Source organism: Nicotiana attenuata, unplaced genomic scaffold (genome assembly GCF_001879085.1).
Source record: "Nicotiana attenuata strain UT unplaced genomic scaffold, NIATTr2, whole genome shotgun sequence".
In the NCBI taxonomy this organism is placed as follows: domain Eukaryota; kingdom Viridiplantae; phylum Streptophyta; class Magnoliopsida; order Solanales; family Solanaceae; genus Nicotiana; species Nicotiana attenuata.
Genome location: NW_017670560.1, coordinates 285592 through 301467, shown reverse-complemented (window position 1 = coordinate 301467; position 15876 = coordinate 285592). Strand labels below are relative to the sequence as shown.

The following is a 15876-nucleotide window of genomic DNA, read 5'->3' as shown; positions in this document are numbered from 1 at the left end:
CAAGACGGATAAAATACCCGCAACAGATTTCCACGGGAGAAAAGCTCTGGTCGCCGCATTGGTAGGATTACAAGTTCATTCAGTGCCTTCTTTACTTCTTCAAGAGCACCAATATCATCAAATTTGACTCCAATTTCACCTGGTGGAACGACTGCTGAGACAAAGTTGTTCTCATACTCATCCTTGGCAAGATTCTGCAAATTTGAAAGTGATCCATGGTAATAAGCTAGAACTCTTAATATAATATTTTTAGCATTAAAGCAGCGGATAATACCTTAAGATTCTGAGACGGCTTTTTTGACATTGTTTCCTGCTCCTTTAACCTCAAAATTGCGGTTTCAAGGCTTCGCATGATAAACAGCAGAAATGAACTTCAAACTTGTGCAAAACGTAAGTCCGTTTACACGTACAGAAAAGCAAAAAAGAATTACCTTTCACGAGGCAGATACAATCTATCCCCTTTAATAGATGGTTGGAGGCACGTGTACAAGTAATGATTTTTTGCCCAACCAATAACTTTTTCAGCTTCTGTAGATGTAAGAGAAACCAAAGATCAGACCATTAATGCAAAAGCTTTTAGCTTTCCCTTAAAATTTATGAAATTATGATTTACCTTCCCATATAAACTAACAGCATTCTTTATTTTAATGCAGGTTTCTCCTTAAACTGCGTCCCATTTTATATGACACTACTACTATTTGGGAAATCAGACAGTTTTTTCTTTAATGATACTTTTTCAATTATTTCTTAAAAATTTTATTTTGATTTATCATTTCTTAAATACTTTCAATTATAATGATTGAACTTCACATACTGTTTACCAATGTTTTTATAGACGAAAAGCAAAAAAATGACAGGGTTCATGGCCTTGAAGCGAAAAGTGAGAATTTAAGTGCACACTTCTTTGAAGTTAAGTGTAGAATTCGTGACTTTAAAGAATACCAAACGTATATGAATTTAGTACTACAGCAATCAAATTACAATTAATTCAGTATACATTATGATATTAATCCAACTCCTCAAATTTAGATTCAAAGGACCAACTTCTTCTCATTGGGATCACTTTGCGTATCATTGTTTGAAGCACATGGCTTCACCCATAAAGCGATAACCTGTTGCTTTGCATCACAATGGTTCTTAATACACTACTTTATACATATTTTACAAATATGTAAATTTTTACTTTTAAAAAAATTAGGAATCAATATCCTAATTCAATCAGTGTTGTCAAACGCTCATTTAAGGCGAGCTTAAGCCCTGAAGCTCAAAAAAGCTCAAGGAGGGCACTTCGCCTTGCTTAAGCTGCGGTTCAAGGTAGACAAGTCACTAAGGCGTGCACCTCATTGCCAATGATTTCTATCTTGGATTAAGTGGTAATAAACAACAAATATAACCAGCAAAGAAGTGCATTAGTTGTTAAGGAAAATACTATGAATGAATTTGTTACTTTTTTCTTGAATTACATGTATATTTTTATCTTTGTCCTTCATTGCGCTTTTTTTACTAAAGCTCACACTTTAGTTGCGCTTTGCGCTTAAAGCCCCAGTAGACTTAAGAGCGCTTTTTAGAGCTTTTCGCCTTAGACAACACTGAATTCAATGAAGTTTAGATACTTTGACACAATGTACTTTGAACCCGTCATTCTTTTCTGGATAGAGGGAGTATTATTTAAGAGATAACTCCAAGAAACCATAATATAATCTCAATAACCTATACTTCCTAGATCTCCATTCTTGATAAAACTGGAGAAAGACACAAAAGTTGAATTCGGATATTAGTATATCTATGACCAAGTGAGAGCTGAACATTCCATTCTGATTTGTTCAATTAAAAGAAACAATATATTCTGATTTCACACAAAACACTTACTCTGCTTTGTCAGAATTACACCAGCAGTATTTACATGCAACAAATCAATGCATGAAAGCTCATGCTCTTCCAGAACCTGAAAAGTAGATATTTATAGTGATAACTCCACCAATCAAAAAGAACCACCAATACAGAGACGGTAAAGATGTGCAACTAAATGAACATATAGAGGTACCCAACCATCAGTTTAGAAGATCTTAAATAGAATAAAATTCAAATGAATACATCCAAAAGCGCATATCTTTCTCCATACCTTGTACAATTCATTTAGGTTACTACGAGCTATTACAATTCTCCTGTCTTCTTCAATCTGTTTATTAAATGTGCTAAGGAGATCTTCCTCCTGTAAATAGAAAAACCATGGCAGGATGAGAAACCACCAAACTGAATACAATGCTTAAGAAGACAAATGTACGAAAGGAATAACTTGAAAAAACTATTTTCACCAATGAGGCATCAAACAACAACACAAAGAAAGTGCTGTGACAAAGAAAAATCATATGTTGTTAACCTATTAGTGTTCGGAATGTCGCGCGTACGGAAGCAAGAAGTGTTTGTGCTCTACTTGCACTCATGTGGACCATTTCAAGAGAGAGAAATAGGAGAGCTTTGATGGAACAGAGAAGAACTTGTACATTTGAGGATTAGCCTCTTTTCCCATATAAGGTTTTAGTGCACCCATGAGAGATCTTTAAGCATAGAAGATTGGTTGTCTTTCGTAGAGAACCGTATTTCTTTGTGAGGTTTCTCTATTTTTCGGAATACTTCTGGTATACGGGTATTTATGCCCTTCATTAATGAAATCTTATCACCTTACAAAAAATGAGAACCAAATGACATGATATAACGCAACACTAAAACTGCTAAAATTAGGAAAAGAAGTACTTAATTGCATTTCCTCTAGTTAGAAACTACACAAAATGTATACTTCAAAGAGAAATTCAAATTTCACTGGAACAAAAATGACATTAAACAAATGGATCTTCAAACCAAAATCATAAAAATCGGCAAAGAAACAGCTTTAGGTGACAAAATCATTCCATCTTTCATGGCTTAATGCATAGTTTCAACAACAACAACATACCCAGTATTATCCCACACCGTGGAGTCTTAGGAAACAAAATCTTTGATTAATATGAGGAACAAGTAAATTAGGAATTATGAGTCCTTTCCTTTAAGCATAGCAAAACAATACAACAATTATGAGAAACTATAAGCACTGTTATTGTTTCTGGTAACACACCACAGAACTATAAGCAATTACAGCTCTCTATTATCAAAAAGACAAAAACTACCTCAACAACAGTAAGAAATTTTTAGTAGTTAACCATCTAAATAGTACATGCCATGTCAAGCGCCTATTTGTAGGTATGGGTTCATCAACATATTTCAGTATCTGACAAGAAATTTTCGCATTCCACTACAACGAACTACAAATGTTAGTCTACTATGAATCAAATAGATGCAGGGAGTGAGCAGAATCCTGCTTCTTAAAAAGTAGTGGATGGAGTCAAACATTTGCTTGTACTGCGAGTCTGTGACTTTAACAACAGATTGTGGACAGCAGTTTGGAACTTCTCCAGATAGAGTGGGTGATATATGGTAATGTTAAGAATATGTTATTGAGCTGGACGTATTAGGGAAAGAAATTGCTTTTTAGATGAGTCACACATGTTAGTCTACTATGAATCAAGTAACTGTAGGGATTGAGCGAAGCTTGCATCTTAAAAATCAGGGGAGGGCATAAATCACTTGGTTTTGCACTGTTTGCCAACAGAATGTGGAGCTGTTTGGAATTTTTCCAGATAGAATGGGTGATGTTTGGTAATCTTAAGGTTATGCTATTGAGCTAGATGTATGACGGAAGAAATTCAATATGGAAAATCTCATACTATTAAGAAAGAATTCTTTTCCGGACTCCAGGTATGGAGTATATATATCTTTTGTTCAGTGACTTCCCTATTGTCTTATCATTAAACACTAACCAAAGACAACCGACATGTATCCTACGGAACCGTTTTATAATTTGAAACACCAGCAGACCTTTCTGGTTCGCGTAAAAATGAATTTAGAAAAATGGCAGCCTTGTGCACTAAGCTCCTACTCTGCGCGGGGAAATTTCTGAGTAGAAGGAAATTTAAACTCAGAAAAATAGCTCCCTGATATATGGATCACATATGGGGAAATTTACAAATTGCACAAAATATTGTTTCCAAATTACACAGAAAAAGACAATAAATCATCTGATCAACTAGCACGATCGCAGAGAGTTTTCGGTTATAATGCTACTAAGATTAAGTGGCACGAAATTAGTACATAATAAGACATGGCGATGCGGTTTCTAAACCCACCCACCACCCCCCCCCCCCCCAACCCCTTTTCTCTGGCTATAGCAGCAGCCAATACATTTCAAATTAGTATAAAAATCTAAGTAAAGCAATAAAGCACAAAAAACTAACCTTTGGAGGATGAATACTCATAACATTAGAGAAAAGCTTATGTATATCATCATCTACAGAACGTTTTGTTGCTCTTAATCCCTCTGTTAGTCGCTTCAGAGAAAGAGGCTGCAAAAATAAAATATTGAAAAAAACCAGCGCATCAAATATTGGGAAAATATATCAACAAAATGTAAAAAATATAAGGGGGAAAAAACAATTCACAAGGAAACCATAGATGAAGCCACCTATAAATGATAGAGTAAAAGCCAGTGCACTTGAAATGAGATATCAAGAACAAACTAGGATATGATTTTACAGCACGACCAACTAGTAAGAAAATGATCAGCCCCAGAGTCACTGAAATATCATCTGTTAGGAAGGTCATCATTCCATACCCAAGTCATAGCAGCTAAAGCCAATATTTAGATACCACAATGATTTGTATCATGATGTACCCATAAAATAAAAACAAATCGTAGGAGCTTAAAAAGATCAAACAACCATATAATTTGATTAAAGATCACGAGAATTACCAACTTCGCAAGGCGGCCCAAGTTGGGAAGAATCATGGTCTGTTGACAGAAAAAAAAAAAAAAGAAGTGAAGACGCAAAATAAAAAAAAAGGTAAAAAAGTCAAGGAATAAGACAGGTCGAATAATGGACTTACAAATTTCTCTTTTTCTTTTGACCCTGTTTCAACCTTGTTTCGACCGCAGATCAGGACAACAGGTCCTGATAATTGGTCGAACATTTCTTGCACTTTGTGGACAAATTCTTTCCTATTTGCCTTGGAAACAGCTCTAGACAGCCATAAAGAAGAATCCGGAAAGTATACAATAATAGGTTGCGCAGACTTCAAGACCTGCACACAATTAAATGAAGTCTCAAAAAAGTAAATCAAAGTGGTAAATGAACATAAGACTCTTGATCAATTAAGTATCACACCTCACATAGTGCCTCCATGGCAATGTAGCAGTCTTCAGCCTGAGCATCGAGATCGTGTTCAATCTCATTGGCTGTGAACAGAGGAGACAGTTAAAATCTTAATTTTTTTAATTATGCATATACGTTCAGACATTAAATACCACGGTACTACTCAATATACAGACTATGGTTGAAATTTGGAAACTCAATATAAATAATCTCTTTATCACCAAACAAATTTCATGTTGAATAGCCTATCCGGAAACAAATACTTTGACAAATAAAAGTCTCCCTCAATAATATTTATGGCAATTGCTTGTCGTCTATTGAGACTGATAGTTTTTATATCATCCAGTGTGAGGTCAAAGTCAGTTTTTAGACCATCCAGTCTGAAGTCACAATCAGCAGCCGAATAGGCCACTCATTCTGTACTGAAGAAACAACGTATTGAGACTTAAACAACTTTTCAATCATAAACTGCAGAGTCCCGTCTAGCCCCTTTGTCATCCACCCTCTCCTCTCCCCCTACCCAACCACAAAAAGGGAAAAAAGTATCAGGGGCATACCACGTTGAAGCATAAAACCTTTGGAAATCAGTAGAATTTATCACAGAAAACCTAGTTGAAAGGACATTGAGAGCAAATCCAAATGCATTTAGTAGACCCATGGAAACAACGCCTCTGGCATTAAAGATAAATATTCTTTTGTTTGTATTTTCTTCTTTTGGGGGGGGCGGGGGGCGGGGGGGGGGGTGTGGAGGTTGGCCTCAAATGGGAATCCAAATCTTTTGAGAAAACTTAGTCATGGAAACCAGCCTAGTTAGTTTTCCTTTCCTTTGAATACGTTCTTATGTGTCTATGCAACTAACTTCTCTCCGAAGATCAGACCTGGCTCGAAAATCTAATATGTCTGATATAGCCCTAGTTTATCTTGGATTTAACCTACGCTAAAGCAGTGTTGTCAAAAGCTCATTTAAGGCGCGCTTAAGTCCTAAAGCTCAGAAAAGCTCAGGGAAGGTGCTTCGCCTCGCTTAAGTTGTGCTTCAGTGTAAGCAAGCACTAAGGTCTGCACCTCATTGCCCATGAGTTCTATCTTGAATCGAGTTGTACTAAACGATAAATATTATCGGCAAATAAGTGTATTAGTTGTTGTTGAAAAGACAGTAGGAATGATTTTGTTTCTTTTTTCTTGAATTGCATTTGTATTTTTATTTTTTCCCTTAGTTGTGCCTTTTTTTTTTACTAAAGCCCGCACTTTATTACGTTTTGCGCTTAAAACCCCAATCGACCTAGAGAGCTTTTTAGAGCTTTTTGCTTTTGTCAACACTGCGCTAAAGCCCCCTATGCTGCCACCACAACCTTCTCATATTACCAGCAAAGCTCACCTCCATCTGAAATTCACCCTTGTACCTACCGCATGCTTGTCCATATACCAAATTTCACATGCTTGTCTTCCTAGGAACCTGTATTAAAATGTAGTGTCAAAGGATAATGCACTTCTTCTTCCATGCTTGATCTTGCCAGGACCATGGTACCCTTACTTCAAGCTTTGCTCTGGGCGAATGGCTCCATCCAATGTCATCGACATTGCGTCTCGACCTTTTCATGCTACGGAGCGAACCCTACTTTGAGGAGAAAGAAACACTTTCCTAAAGTTAAAGTGAATTGCAGCCGGTCTTCAACATGCAGAATAATTGTCCGGAGAAAGCAAAAGGTTCTTGGAAGGGTATGTGTGTGTGTGTATAGTATCAAGACTTCAACATCATCGGTTCAGGGATACTTCTGTGAGTGCTGCTAGTTGAGGGGCATACCACTATGTGTTCTCAACAGTCGAGGGGCATAGAAGGCATACTTCTACAATGCTGCTAATTGTGCAATAATTATTTGAACCATTTACCCCTCCCCTCGGGGGGAAGGGGGGTAGCTCTTTGAGACACTTTCCTACTGAAAGATTCCCCCTGTCTCCAGCCACCCCCCACCCCCACCCCCCACCCCAAAAAAAAACCAAAAAAAGTAGGTAAATGAATAAGAATTTTTTAAAGATAATGATAATAAAAATATATGAAGGCAGCGCAATTCTACCAAAGGCCACTCAAATAACATTCAGAAATATATAATTTAAAGGAATTGTTACTATAGAGAATGATGCAGTAACAGAGAGGGCAAAATTACGGTTCAACACACTATCGTTCATTCCACAGTTATCTGATTTATAGTTTTTTTTCCCAGGTACATTTCGAGTCTATTAGAACGCAGCTTCTTCTTGTTACCTCACGGTCTATTGATCCACAGGAGTGTCTGTTCCCTAGTTGTCTTAGGACGTAACTTATTTTCAATTCTTTTAACATACCCTCTGTCCCACAAAGAATGGCAGTGTAGGGAGTATGAGGGTCAACATTCATATAATTTTCGGCGTGAACTCAGATATTGATGTCTTAGAATTTTTTTTAAAATAAAATATATATATATATATATATATATATATATATATTTAGAAACTACACTAGATAAATACTACAAGTAACATTTTTTGTTGTTTCTGTATCAGTAACAATTTTCTTAGTGTTTAAAAAGGAGATCTTTACAGAAATAATCGGCCGGATTCACTAGTTACTTTTCCTATTATACACTGATTATATACGGTTATACACATATTATACATGAATTATACATATATTATACATCCACCGGCTATTTTTAGTTTAAGCAGTTAGATGGACAGCTATTTAGGTTAATTCTTCTAAAAAAGTCAAAGGTTTTAAGAAATTTTAGTGAAAGAAAAAATTGGTTGATTTTCCAAATAGTAATAGTACAATTCTTTTTAGGACAAGGAGAATAGTTACTTAATTGAAAAGAATTAGGAATCCTAGATTGATTTGCATAGAATTCTTAGAGTCCTTTTTCTTATAAATATGACTAGATTTCAATTATTTGGGATTTGAGGCATACTCGATCAATCGATTGACATAAGTGGATTCCAATTTCTCAACAAACAAAAAAATATCAACCTATATTAATAACAACTTTTTTGGCCTTTTGGCTTTTAGCATTCTCTTTAAAGACCACAAGGCTTTGCTCAAAGTTAACCCCTAAGCCAAGCTCTTTTTCCTTGGTTTCCCTCTAACATACAAACTACAGATTCTACCTGAGTTGAAGAAAACCTCTTCCTACCTAATCCCCCTTCGTCCCAGACAAATGAGATGAAACCCTCTTTGAATTTAACCCAGTAAGCTTAAAGATGTAACAACATGGAAAAAAGGAAAATTCTGAAACTACAAGAGAAAGAGATGATTTATCACAAATTTATTGCAATCTCAGATGACAAATACATACCAGGAATCCAGTATATTGATGGTTTCACATCTTGTGATTTGGGTTTCTCGTCTTTCTCTTCTTCCGTTGTTTGCTTTTCAATAACATCAAAAATTACAGCAATCTGATCACCATTCACCTCATACACCTCACCACGTTGACCACTGGACATGGACCTGCAAAGGCATATTGGTTGTAACAACTTATATGCATTTGTCTGTTACAATGACATTTAAGCAACTCTTTACTTAAATACCTTTTAGGCAGATACATTTGTAAAACAAATTAACTGCTAAATAGATGCTTCAAAATTAAATAACAAATTCGCATCTTAAACATCTAAAAGAGCTAGGTGCATAGATGTTGGCTTTAATATTGAGAATAACAAACAAATAAACAAAAATGACCAGGACAATGACAGTGATGGCAAATAATGATACAACTTATTTCACAGCAGATGCCTAGACCAAATGCAGAACCGTCATACTTGCTCTCATTATCTTAGATATAAAGCCGAGCGCTTGCACTAGCACAAGAGCATTGCCGTATATCACTATGAGCATCAAAAAGGACATTTTTTAAGACAGAAGCCACAAGGAATCCTGGTGGATGATGAGCAAAAAAGCCCAACTACCATCCCAAATATTTTATATCTTTCCAGTGAGAAGGAACGTCAAAGATACAATCATGCGTCCAAGCACCAAATGGAGAAAAAATTTCTCTATAGCACTTGCGACGACTTACCAACCCACCTTCCATGAATAACAGTGTAAGCATTTGTTGGACCAGCAGAAGTAGGTATCTTCCCCAATAAAATCCTGTGATGAATTGGATTATGTCAATTACTAAATGCTGCTTAATCCAAAGTTCACATGGGTTATACTAATGGTAAGACCTCCACTTCGCGACAAAACTCTCAGCTCTCTAAACAAGCAAAGCACGGACATGAAAGCAAAAAATAAAGCTGCATGACTCTCTCTGAGAGTAACAATTTCTTAATAAAGCAATAAGACACCCCCAAAACTGTTTTTAGTACAGCAAAGAAATATAAACAAGAATAGAATGCTTCTAACTCCTAAGCTTTAAACATGATGCACCTCTTAATTCTTTGAGACTTTCCTTTTTCCTCTCTTTTCAGTTTCCTACAAAAGCAAATCTACCAAATACAAAGAAATTCAGATATCCATTTAAAAGTTACCCAACTCCAACAACTCCAAATAATATGCAACAACCCACTTTATGTTGTTTTGGCCTTGCTATGATATACCACATTTATCCATTCAAATATATGTCCCCTAATTGCCACTAGTATATAGGGTCATCTGAAGTCTGAAACACAAAGTTTGACAGATATTTCAAAATAATCTGCTCTTAGGATCAAGACTGAACTGGCAGTTTATTTTGTTGTCAATCATATTATAGTAGGGCATTACTAAGCACTACAACTCATATTGGAAGAAAAGGAAGCTGATATTTCATCTACTTAACATGGATTCCTCCAAATACAACACTACTGCACGGTGTAAGCAGAAGGATCGTTTGCCGGGGTAACCTTTTAGCGACCTATAAAGGGCCTTCACGCACTTATTGTTTAGAGCTTTTACTATATCTTCTTTACTAGTGAATTTAGGAATTTACTCCTCCATGTTTTTCATTATCTTTTGGGTGAATCACTTCTTTCAAGGAGTCGATTGAACATCTCAGCTACTGACAGGAATTTAGCTTGCATTGACTAAGGCCTCATTTAATTGCACTTAATGAAGGTCTGCATTCTGATCATCCAAACCTCAGTTATTAAGTGTGTCTAGTCACTAAGTGCGGTTTTTTTTATGCCTGAATCTTAATCATTCAGATTTCAATCATTAAGTGCGTTTACAGCCATTTAATGGGTTTGAATATATAACAGAGCCTTAATATCATTAAGATGCTATCATCCACCTTCACAACTAACCATCAATATTGCTCACCATTAACAACCACCACTCACAACCACCATCCTCAACCACAATCACCACTGCTACCAATCACCACAATCAGCAATCACCACCGCTAGCCACCATTTACAATTATCACCACCAATCACCCTTACCACACAACCACCAATCACCACCGACCATCACCAACATTAGCCACCGCTAACAGTTACCACCACCATCAGCTATCACTATTATTCACCACAATTATTAGCCGCCGCTACCAACTACCACTATCAACCATCACCTTTAACATTTATTGTCAGCCACCATCACCAATACTTACCACCCGCAACCAACACCACCACTCTCAATCGGCACTAATAACAATCATGGTTAGCCATCATCACCACAAACTATTATATTAAAATAAAGATATTTTATTAATATAATATTAGATTATATAATATTTTATTTGAATTGTGTATTTATTAATTTTTAAATAAAGGCAAATTTTATACATTTAGATGTTGAAAAGACGAATTATTTTTTTTATTCGGTATTCAGGTCTGAATACACATCTTAAAATTCATATGTGTATTCAAATTCACACGTCTTAATCTTAACACATCTTAATATTCAGATATGCATATAGATTCAGACATCTTAATCTTAATAAATAAATAAAGCCCAAGAGAAGCAAGGACCTCCTAGAAGAAGATGCCATCATTTGATGAGAAATAAAAAGGAATAATAAAATTCAAGTGGATAAAACTGATGCAGCTACTTTCGAAGTAACAGAAACAATAACAAGAAGTTTGTAAAATTCGATAGCCAAATCGAAATTTGTGGAAAGCCTTGTAATTTGCTACGCTTGCTTGCACCTATCCGCTGATTATGTTGCCCATCAGTTAGCAGAACTTTTTCAGTAGTACAAATCACTACAATTCACCTCTTTCTATATGATATGGAATTTCATTTTTTACAAAGGTACCCTTCAACTAAGTTGCTCAAACCCATGTTGACACGACGTGAGTGTGGGTGTGGGTATGGGATCCATAACGGATATGGTCAACCGATTTCGGGTACTTTGACCAAAAATGACGGAAAATTTTAGGACAGGTAAAAAGAGTTATGAAATCAAAATAAAAGCTAGGGTGAAATTGAAGAAAATGGAATACCTCAATGTATAGAAATTTCTATGTCAGTCCTTAAACTTCTATCTCCAACTCGGATTATCCTCTTGACTAATATTTTCTCCTTCTTGGAATACCTTGTAAGTTTTCCAAATAATGTCTCATAATTTAGACATATTTTAATAACTTCATTTTAGATATTTGAATTACTTTTAGCCGAATTCGTGCACCCGTATTCATACCTGGATACGTACCACCGAATCTTAAAATTTAGATCATGAGGGATCCGACCTCTTGATCTGCACCTGTATCGGACACCCGCAACCGAGTCCAAGCAACTTAGCCCTCCAGCCAGACAAATAGTAGTCTTCGGGATCAAAAGATGTTAACCAACGATACAAACACAATAGATAGGTCATAGGTAGGTCATCCCGTTTGAATTGGTTAAACTTAAAAGCAAATCCTAACCTTATCTATCTAAACTCTAGTGGACAGAGTTACCCAATATTGTGTTGGTGCGGAGGTAGCAAGTACCCGGTGGATTTAGTCGAGGTGCAAGCCAGCCGGCCAAACACCATCGCTATTAAAAAGAAAAAAGAAAAAGCAGATCCTACCTCTTGTTCTTACATTAGAAAATCCCATTGCGGTGGTGTATTCAAGAATGAGCACTCATGTATAAGGCTCTGACAGGGAGTTCTTAAGAATTACTAGAATGTTGCGCATGTGAGCAACATGTGCAATATTGATTAAGCCCAACTAATTTAGTACTAGAGGAATAGTAGTCTTATAAAAAATTGATTTTTTAGTAGTCTTGCAAAAAAATTCAGAATACAGGGTATTTAGATTCTTCCTAGCAAAACCATATGTTCTCAAGGTTTAACAATCAATGTCCTAGTCTAAGATACGACGCGACAGTGAATTCCTACTTTTAATTTTGATAATGGACAGTGAATCCACATATAACCCGCTCTAATGCCATTTTTAACAATCGGTCAAGATACGACGCGACAGTGAATTCCTACTTTTAATTTTGATAATGGACAGTGAATCCACATATAACCCGCTCTAATGCCATTTTTAACAATCGGTCAAGACAGCTTATTGGGTTATTGGTTGCTCATTAAAAGCTTAAGTCTAAGCTTTTTGGGAAGCAGATAACTCAAAAGCCTAACAGATTATGCAATGATGCGTAACTACCCAAAGTGAGGAGGGGTATTACAGGCACTTTTTCTTTCTATCGAAAATATTTCAACTCATAAAGGTTGCAACAAAAGTTGGAGGGCTACATGAAAGCAAATGTTCGTGCAATGGTATCGTGAAAATATAGATGAACTGGTAAGAAAAATGGAAAAAAAAGGTTACTCCTGTAGATCAGCACGTATAAATAAAATTTACCAGCTAATTCGCAGAAAGTTAAAGACTCTAGAAGCAGGACGATTTTGATTATTTAAGATATCTAAGAAGACAAATACTAGAGAGATGTGCCACATAGAAGAACTAACCTGTTATCGGCTTTAACAACACCAGAAGGTCCAGTGTATTTTACTCGATCCCCTGTATGTAGATAAAAATGTAAATATAACAGAGGAGAACTACCATGACAAAGTAAAAGCAGATACTCCTCAAAAGATAGTAAATATGATTATTGCAGTTATCAAAATTGAACATCACGTTTACTATTTTACGTGTCAAACTTAAATATATTGTACTGAAGCTCCCAAATTAAGTTGTAATGAATTTCAAAGTAGAATAACTGCATCTGGTCATAACATTATACAGTTGATACATCTGCATGCTTTATTTAATTTAATAAAATAAATCAACATCTTCAAATTGAGTTACAATTGGGAAATATGTGCTTTTAGTCCCTCAAATATCAACAAATTTGGGTTTTGGTCCTTGTGATTTGTGTATTACAAAGTGTGGGCGTGAGATAAGGCTTTTTATCTAGCGCGTGGCGAGGCGTAAGCCCCGGGCACAGGGCTTAACCCCATGGATCATTAATTTTAATATTTTGTAAATTAATAAAATAAATATATAAATAAAAAAGTAAAAATTACATTTAAAATGTAGAAAATTATAAAATTAGTAGGAACATGTATATATCTATTTAAACATGCTAACATGTGCATAAACATTATAAAAGATTTTTTTTTTCTTATTTGAAAAAATGAAAGACGTTGAAATGCAATGATGCATTACACCTATAACATGACTATGATGGAACATACTTAGAGTTGTAAAAATGATACTCTAGTTCCTAATAATTCAAAAAATACAAAAGACAAGAATATATAATTATTGTTAGAAAACCGAAAACTAAAAAACAAATCACAAATACTCATTATAATAAAAAACGAGCATTAGTGATATCAAAAGAAATTCTAAAACCAAAAACTAACTTGAAATTAAAGAAAGCAAAAACAAAACTTGAAGAAAATGAAGCAAAGAAAGGAAGTTGCAAGTACAGAAGCAGAGCAAGCATCAGAGGACCAAACGTTTGCTTTGTAGTTTGCACTTTGAAAACAAAGGGGAAGAATATTCGTTACTCAATAAACGAAAAAAAGAGGATTATGAATTAGGACAAACAATTAGTAAAGATCTATGAATTTTGAGTTTTTTCAGTTTAAGAATTTACTATGAGTTAATTTATGAGCACGTAAGTATTAAAAAAGAATTTAATTAAGCAATTTTGGCTCCAACTTGACAAAGTTCTCTTGCCCAAAATGAATGCCCAGAATGTTGGGACTTACGCCTAAGGGAACGGGTAGAAGGCTAGGACTTACGGCTGCGATACTTGCACCCTGCCAATACGCCTCACTGCGTTTTTAGTGCACTTGCTCGTGGCTCGCCCGCCTTTTAAAACACTGCTTGTAATTTCTGGTTAAGGATATTTTACCTTCAATCAAATTGATAGGAGCACTTTCGATCCCTATGACTCGTGAATCTTCACAAAGATAACGATTATTAAGTGCTAAACCATTTACTTATTGCTGTGATATGTTAAAGTTGTATTGTTACTATATATTTGAGGGTAATACAGTTCTATAAATAGTCTAAATCACATATTTCCTATATAACGGACCAAAATAACACATTTCATTTAATTGAAGGTTAAGCATGCTTAGCCGAATATTTAGAGGACCAAAATAAGAATTTATCAATAACTAAAGGACTAAAAGTGCAATTATCCGATTACAGTTTTCCTCAATGGAAAGGTCAAATAACATGAATATATAGTTATATACCAAACCAACTAATGAACTGCCACAAATCACGAATTATTGATCTCTTACTACTACTAATAACAATGTTTTAGAAGAAAAAAGTGTGAGCAAAGTGATTTTCTTGTGGTAAGGCAAGTTATATGCCTCAATGTGTAAGGCGGACCTTTTTTTCTTAATATCTTTTAGAAGTAAATAGCTTTCAATGTAGTAACAGCAGAAACATGGGGGATTAAGAAACAGGGAAAAAAGAGAAAATATTAGGCAGTAAGGAGCACTACCAGTGGATAATCCGGGGGGTGTGTGTGAGTGAAAGAGAGAGAGGAGGCACAGATTCATCGACTTTAACCTTTCTTGACAATAAATAAATGGGTCTAAAATGACATAACTACCCCTTGTCAATCAAAACTTTGAAGAAAACAACTCCGGTGAGACATAAAAATTTACGTTTTTCCTATTTAGACTTTTGGTGGAACAAGAGAATCCAATATTGTATAGATAGTTGTATAGATCTGTAAAAAAGACGGATCCAGGAAGTATTAAAATCATTTATTCTATTTATACTTTTGATGTAAAGAAAGAATACAATATTGTAAAGATGGTTGGCCGGATAAAAATGACTGATTGAAACGCATCACTGATTTGTCCTTAATTTTGACATACTCAAGTGCGTCATTAATGAAAGATTTATGAAATATCAAAAGAATACAACTCAAGTATTGCATACACATCATCTTGAGAAGTGCTAGTAGGCAAATACAGCACCATTGACAAGGTTCAGAACTTCCCAAATTCCTTAATCTTCTCATGTTGCAATATATGAAATACTCCATAGCCTTTTCTTTCTTTTTTTCAGTTTAATACTTTCTACATATCTATCCACCACCTGAAATGAATTGTTATGTGTCCATTCTCTATTGCCGAATCCTAACCATTATCACTACTTCAAGAATCAATCTAACCAATCAAGCAATTTACTATCTCTTTAGTGACGAGGCTCTGAATTTTTTCCTCACTCCATCCTAATCAATACCATATCTTTGTGTTCACCCATCTAA

General features: G+C 35.3%; 1 protein-coding gene across 4 annotated transcripts in view; it reads right to left on the bottom strand.

Moving 5' to 3' along the window:
* Positions 1–15876, bottom strand: part of LOC109240968 — a 35804-nt gene that overhangs the window by 15161 nt on the left and 4767 nt on the right. For 3 of the 4 annotated variants that reach the window (XM_019407659.1, XM_019407660.1, XM_019407661.1), the window contains exons 7-18: positions 13097–13148; positions 9298–9363; positions 8567–8721; positions 5256–5326; positions 4978–5172; positions 4844–4882; positions 4329–4436; positions 2123–2212; positions 1870–1945; positions 432–528; positions 275–344; positions 18–194 (exon numbers count right to left, since the gene is read on the bottom strand). In XM_019407659.1, the coding sequence (XP_019263204.1) occupies positions 18–194; positions 275–344; positions 432–528; positions 1870–1945; positions 2123–2212; positions 4329–4436; positions 4844–4882; positions 4978–5172; positions 5256–5326; positions 8567–8721; positions 9298–9363; positions 13097–13148 (1196 nt within the window). The remainder of the gene's footprint in view (positions 1–17; positions 195–274; positions 345–431; positions 529–1869; positions 1946–2122; positions 2213–4328; positions 4437–4843; positions 4883–4977; positions 5173–5255; positions 5327–8566; positions 8722–9297; positions 9364–13096; positions 13149–15876) is intronic. The other variant, XM_019407662.1, reaches the window with a different exon arrangement.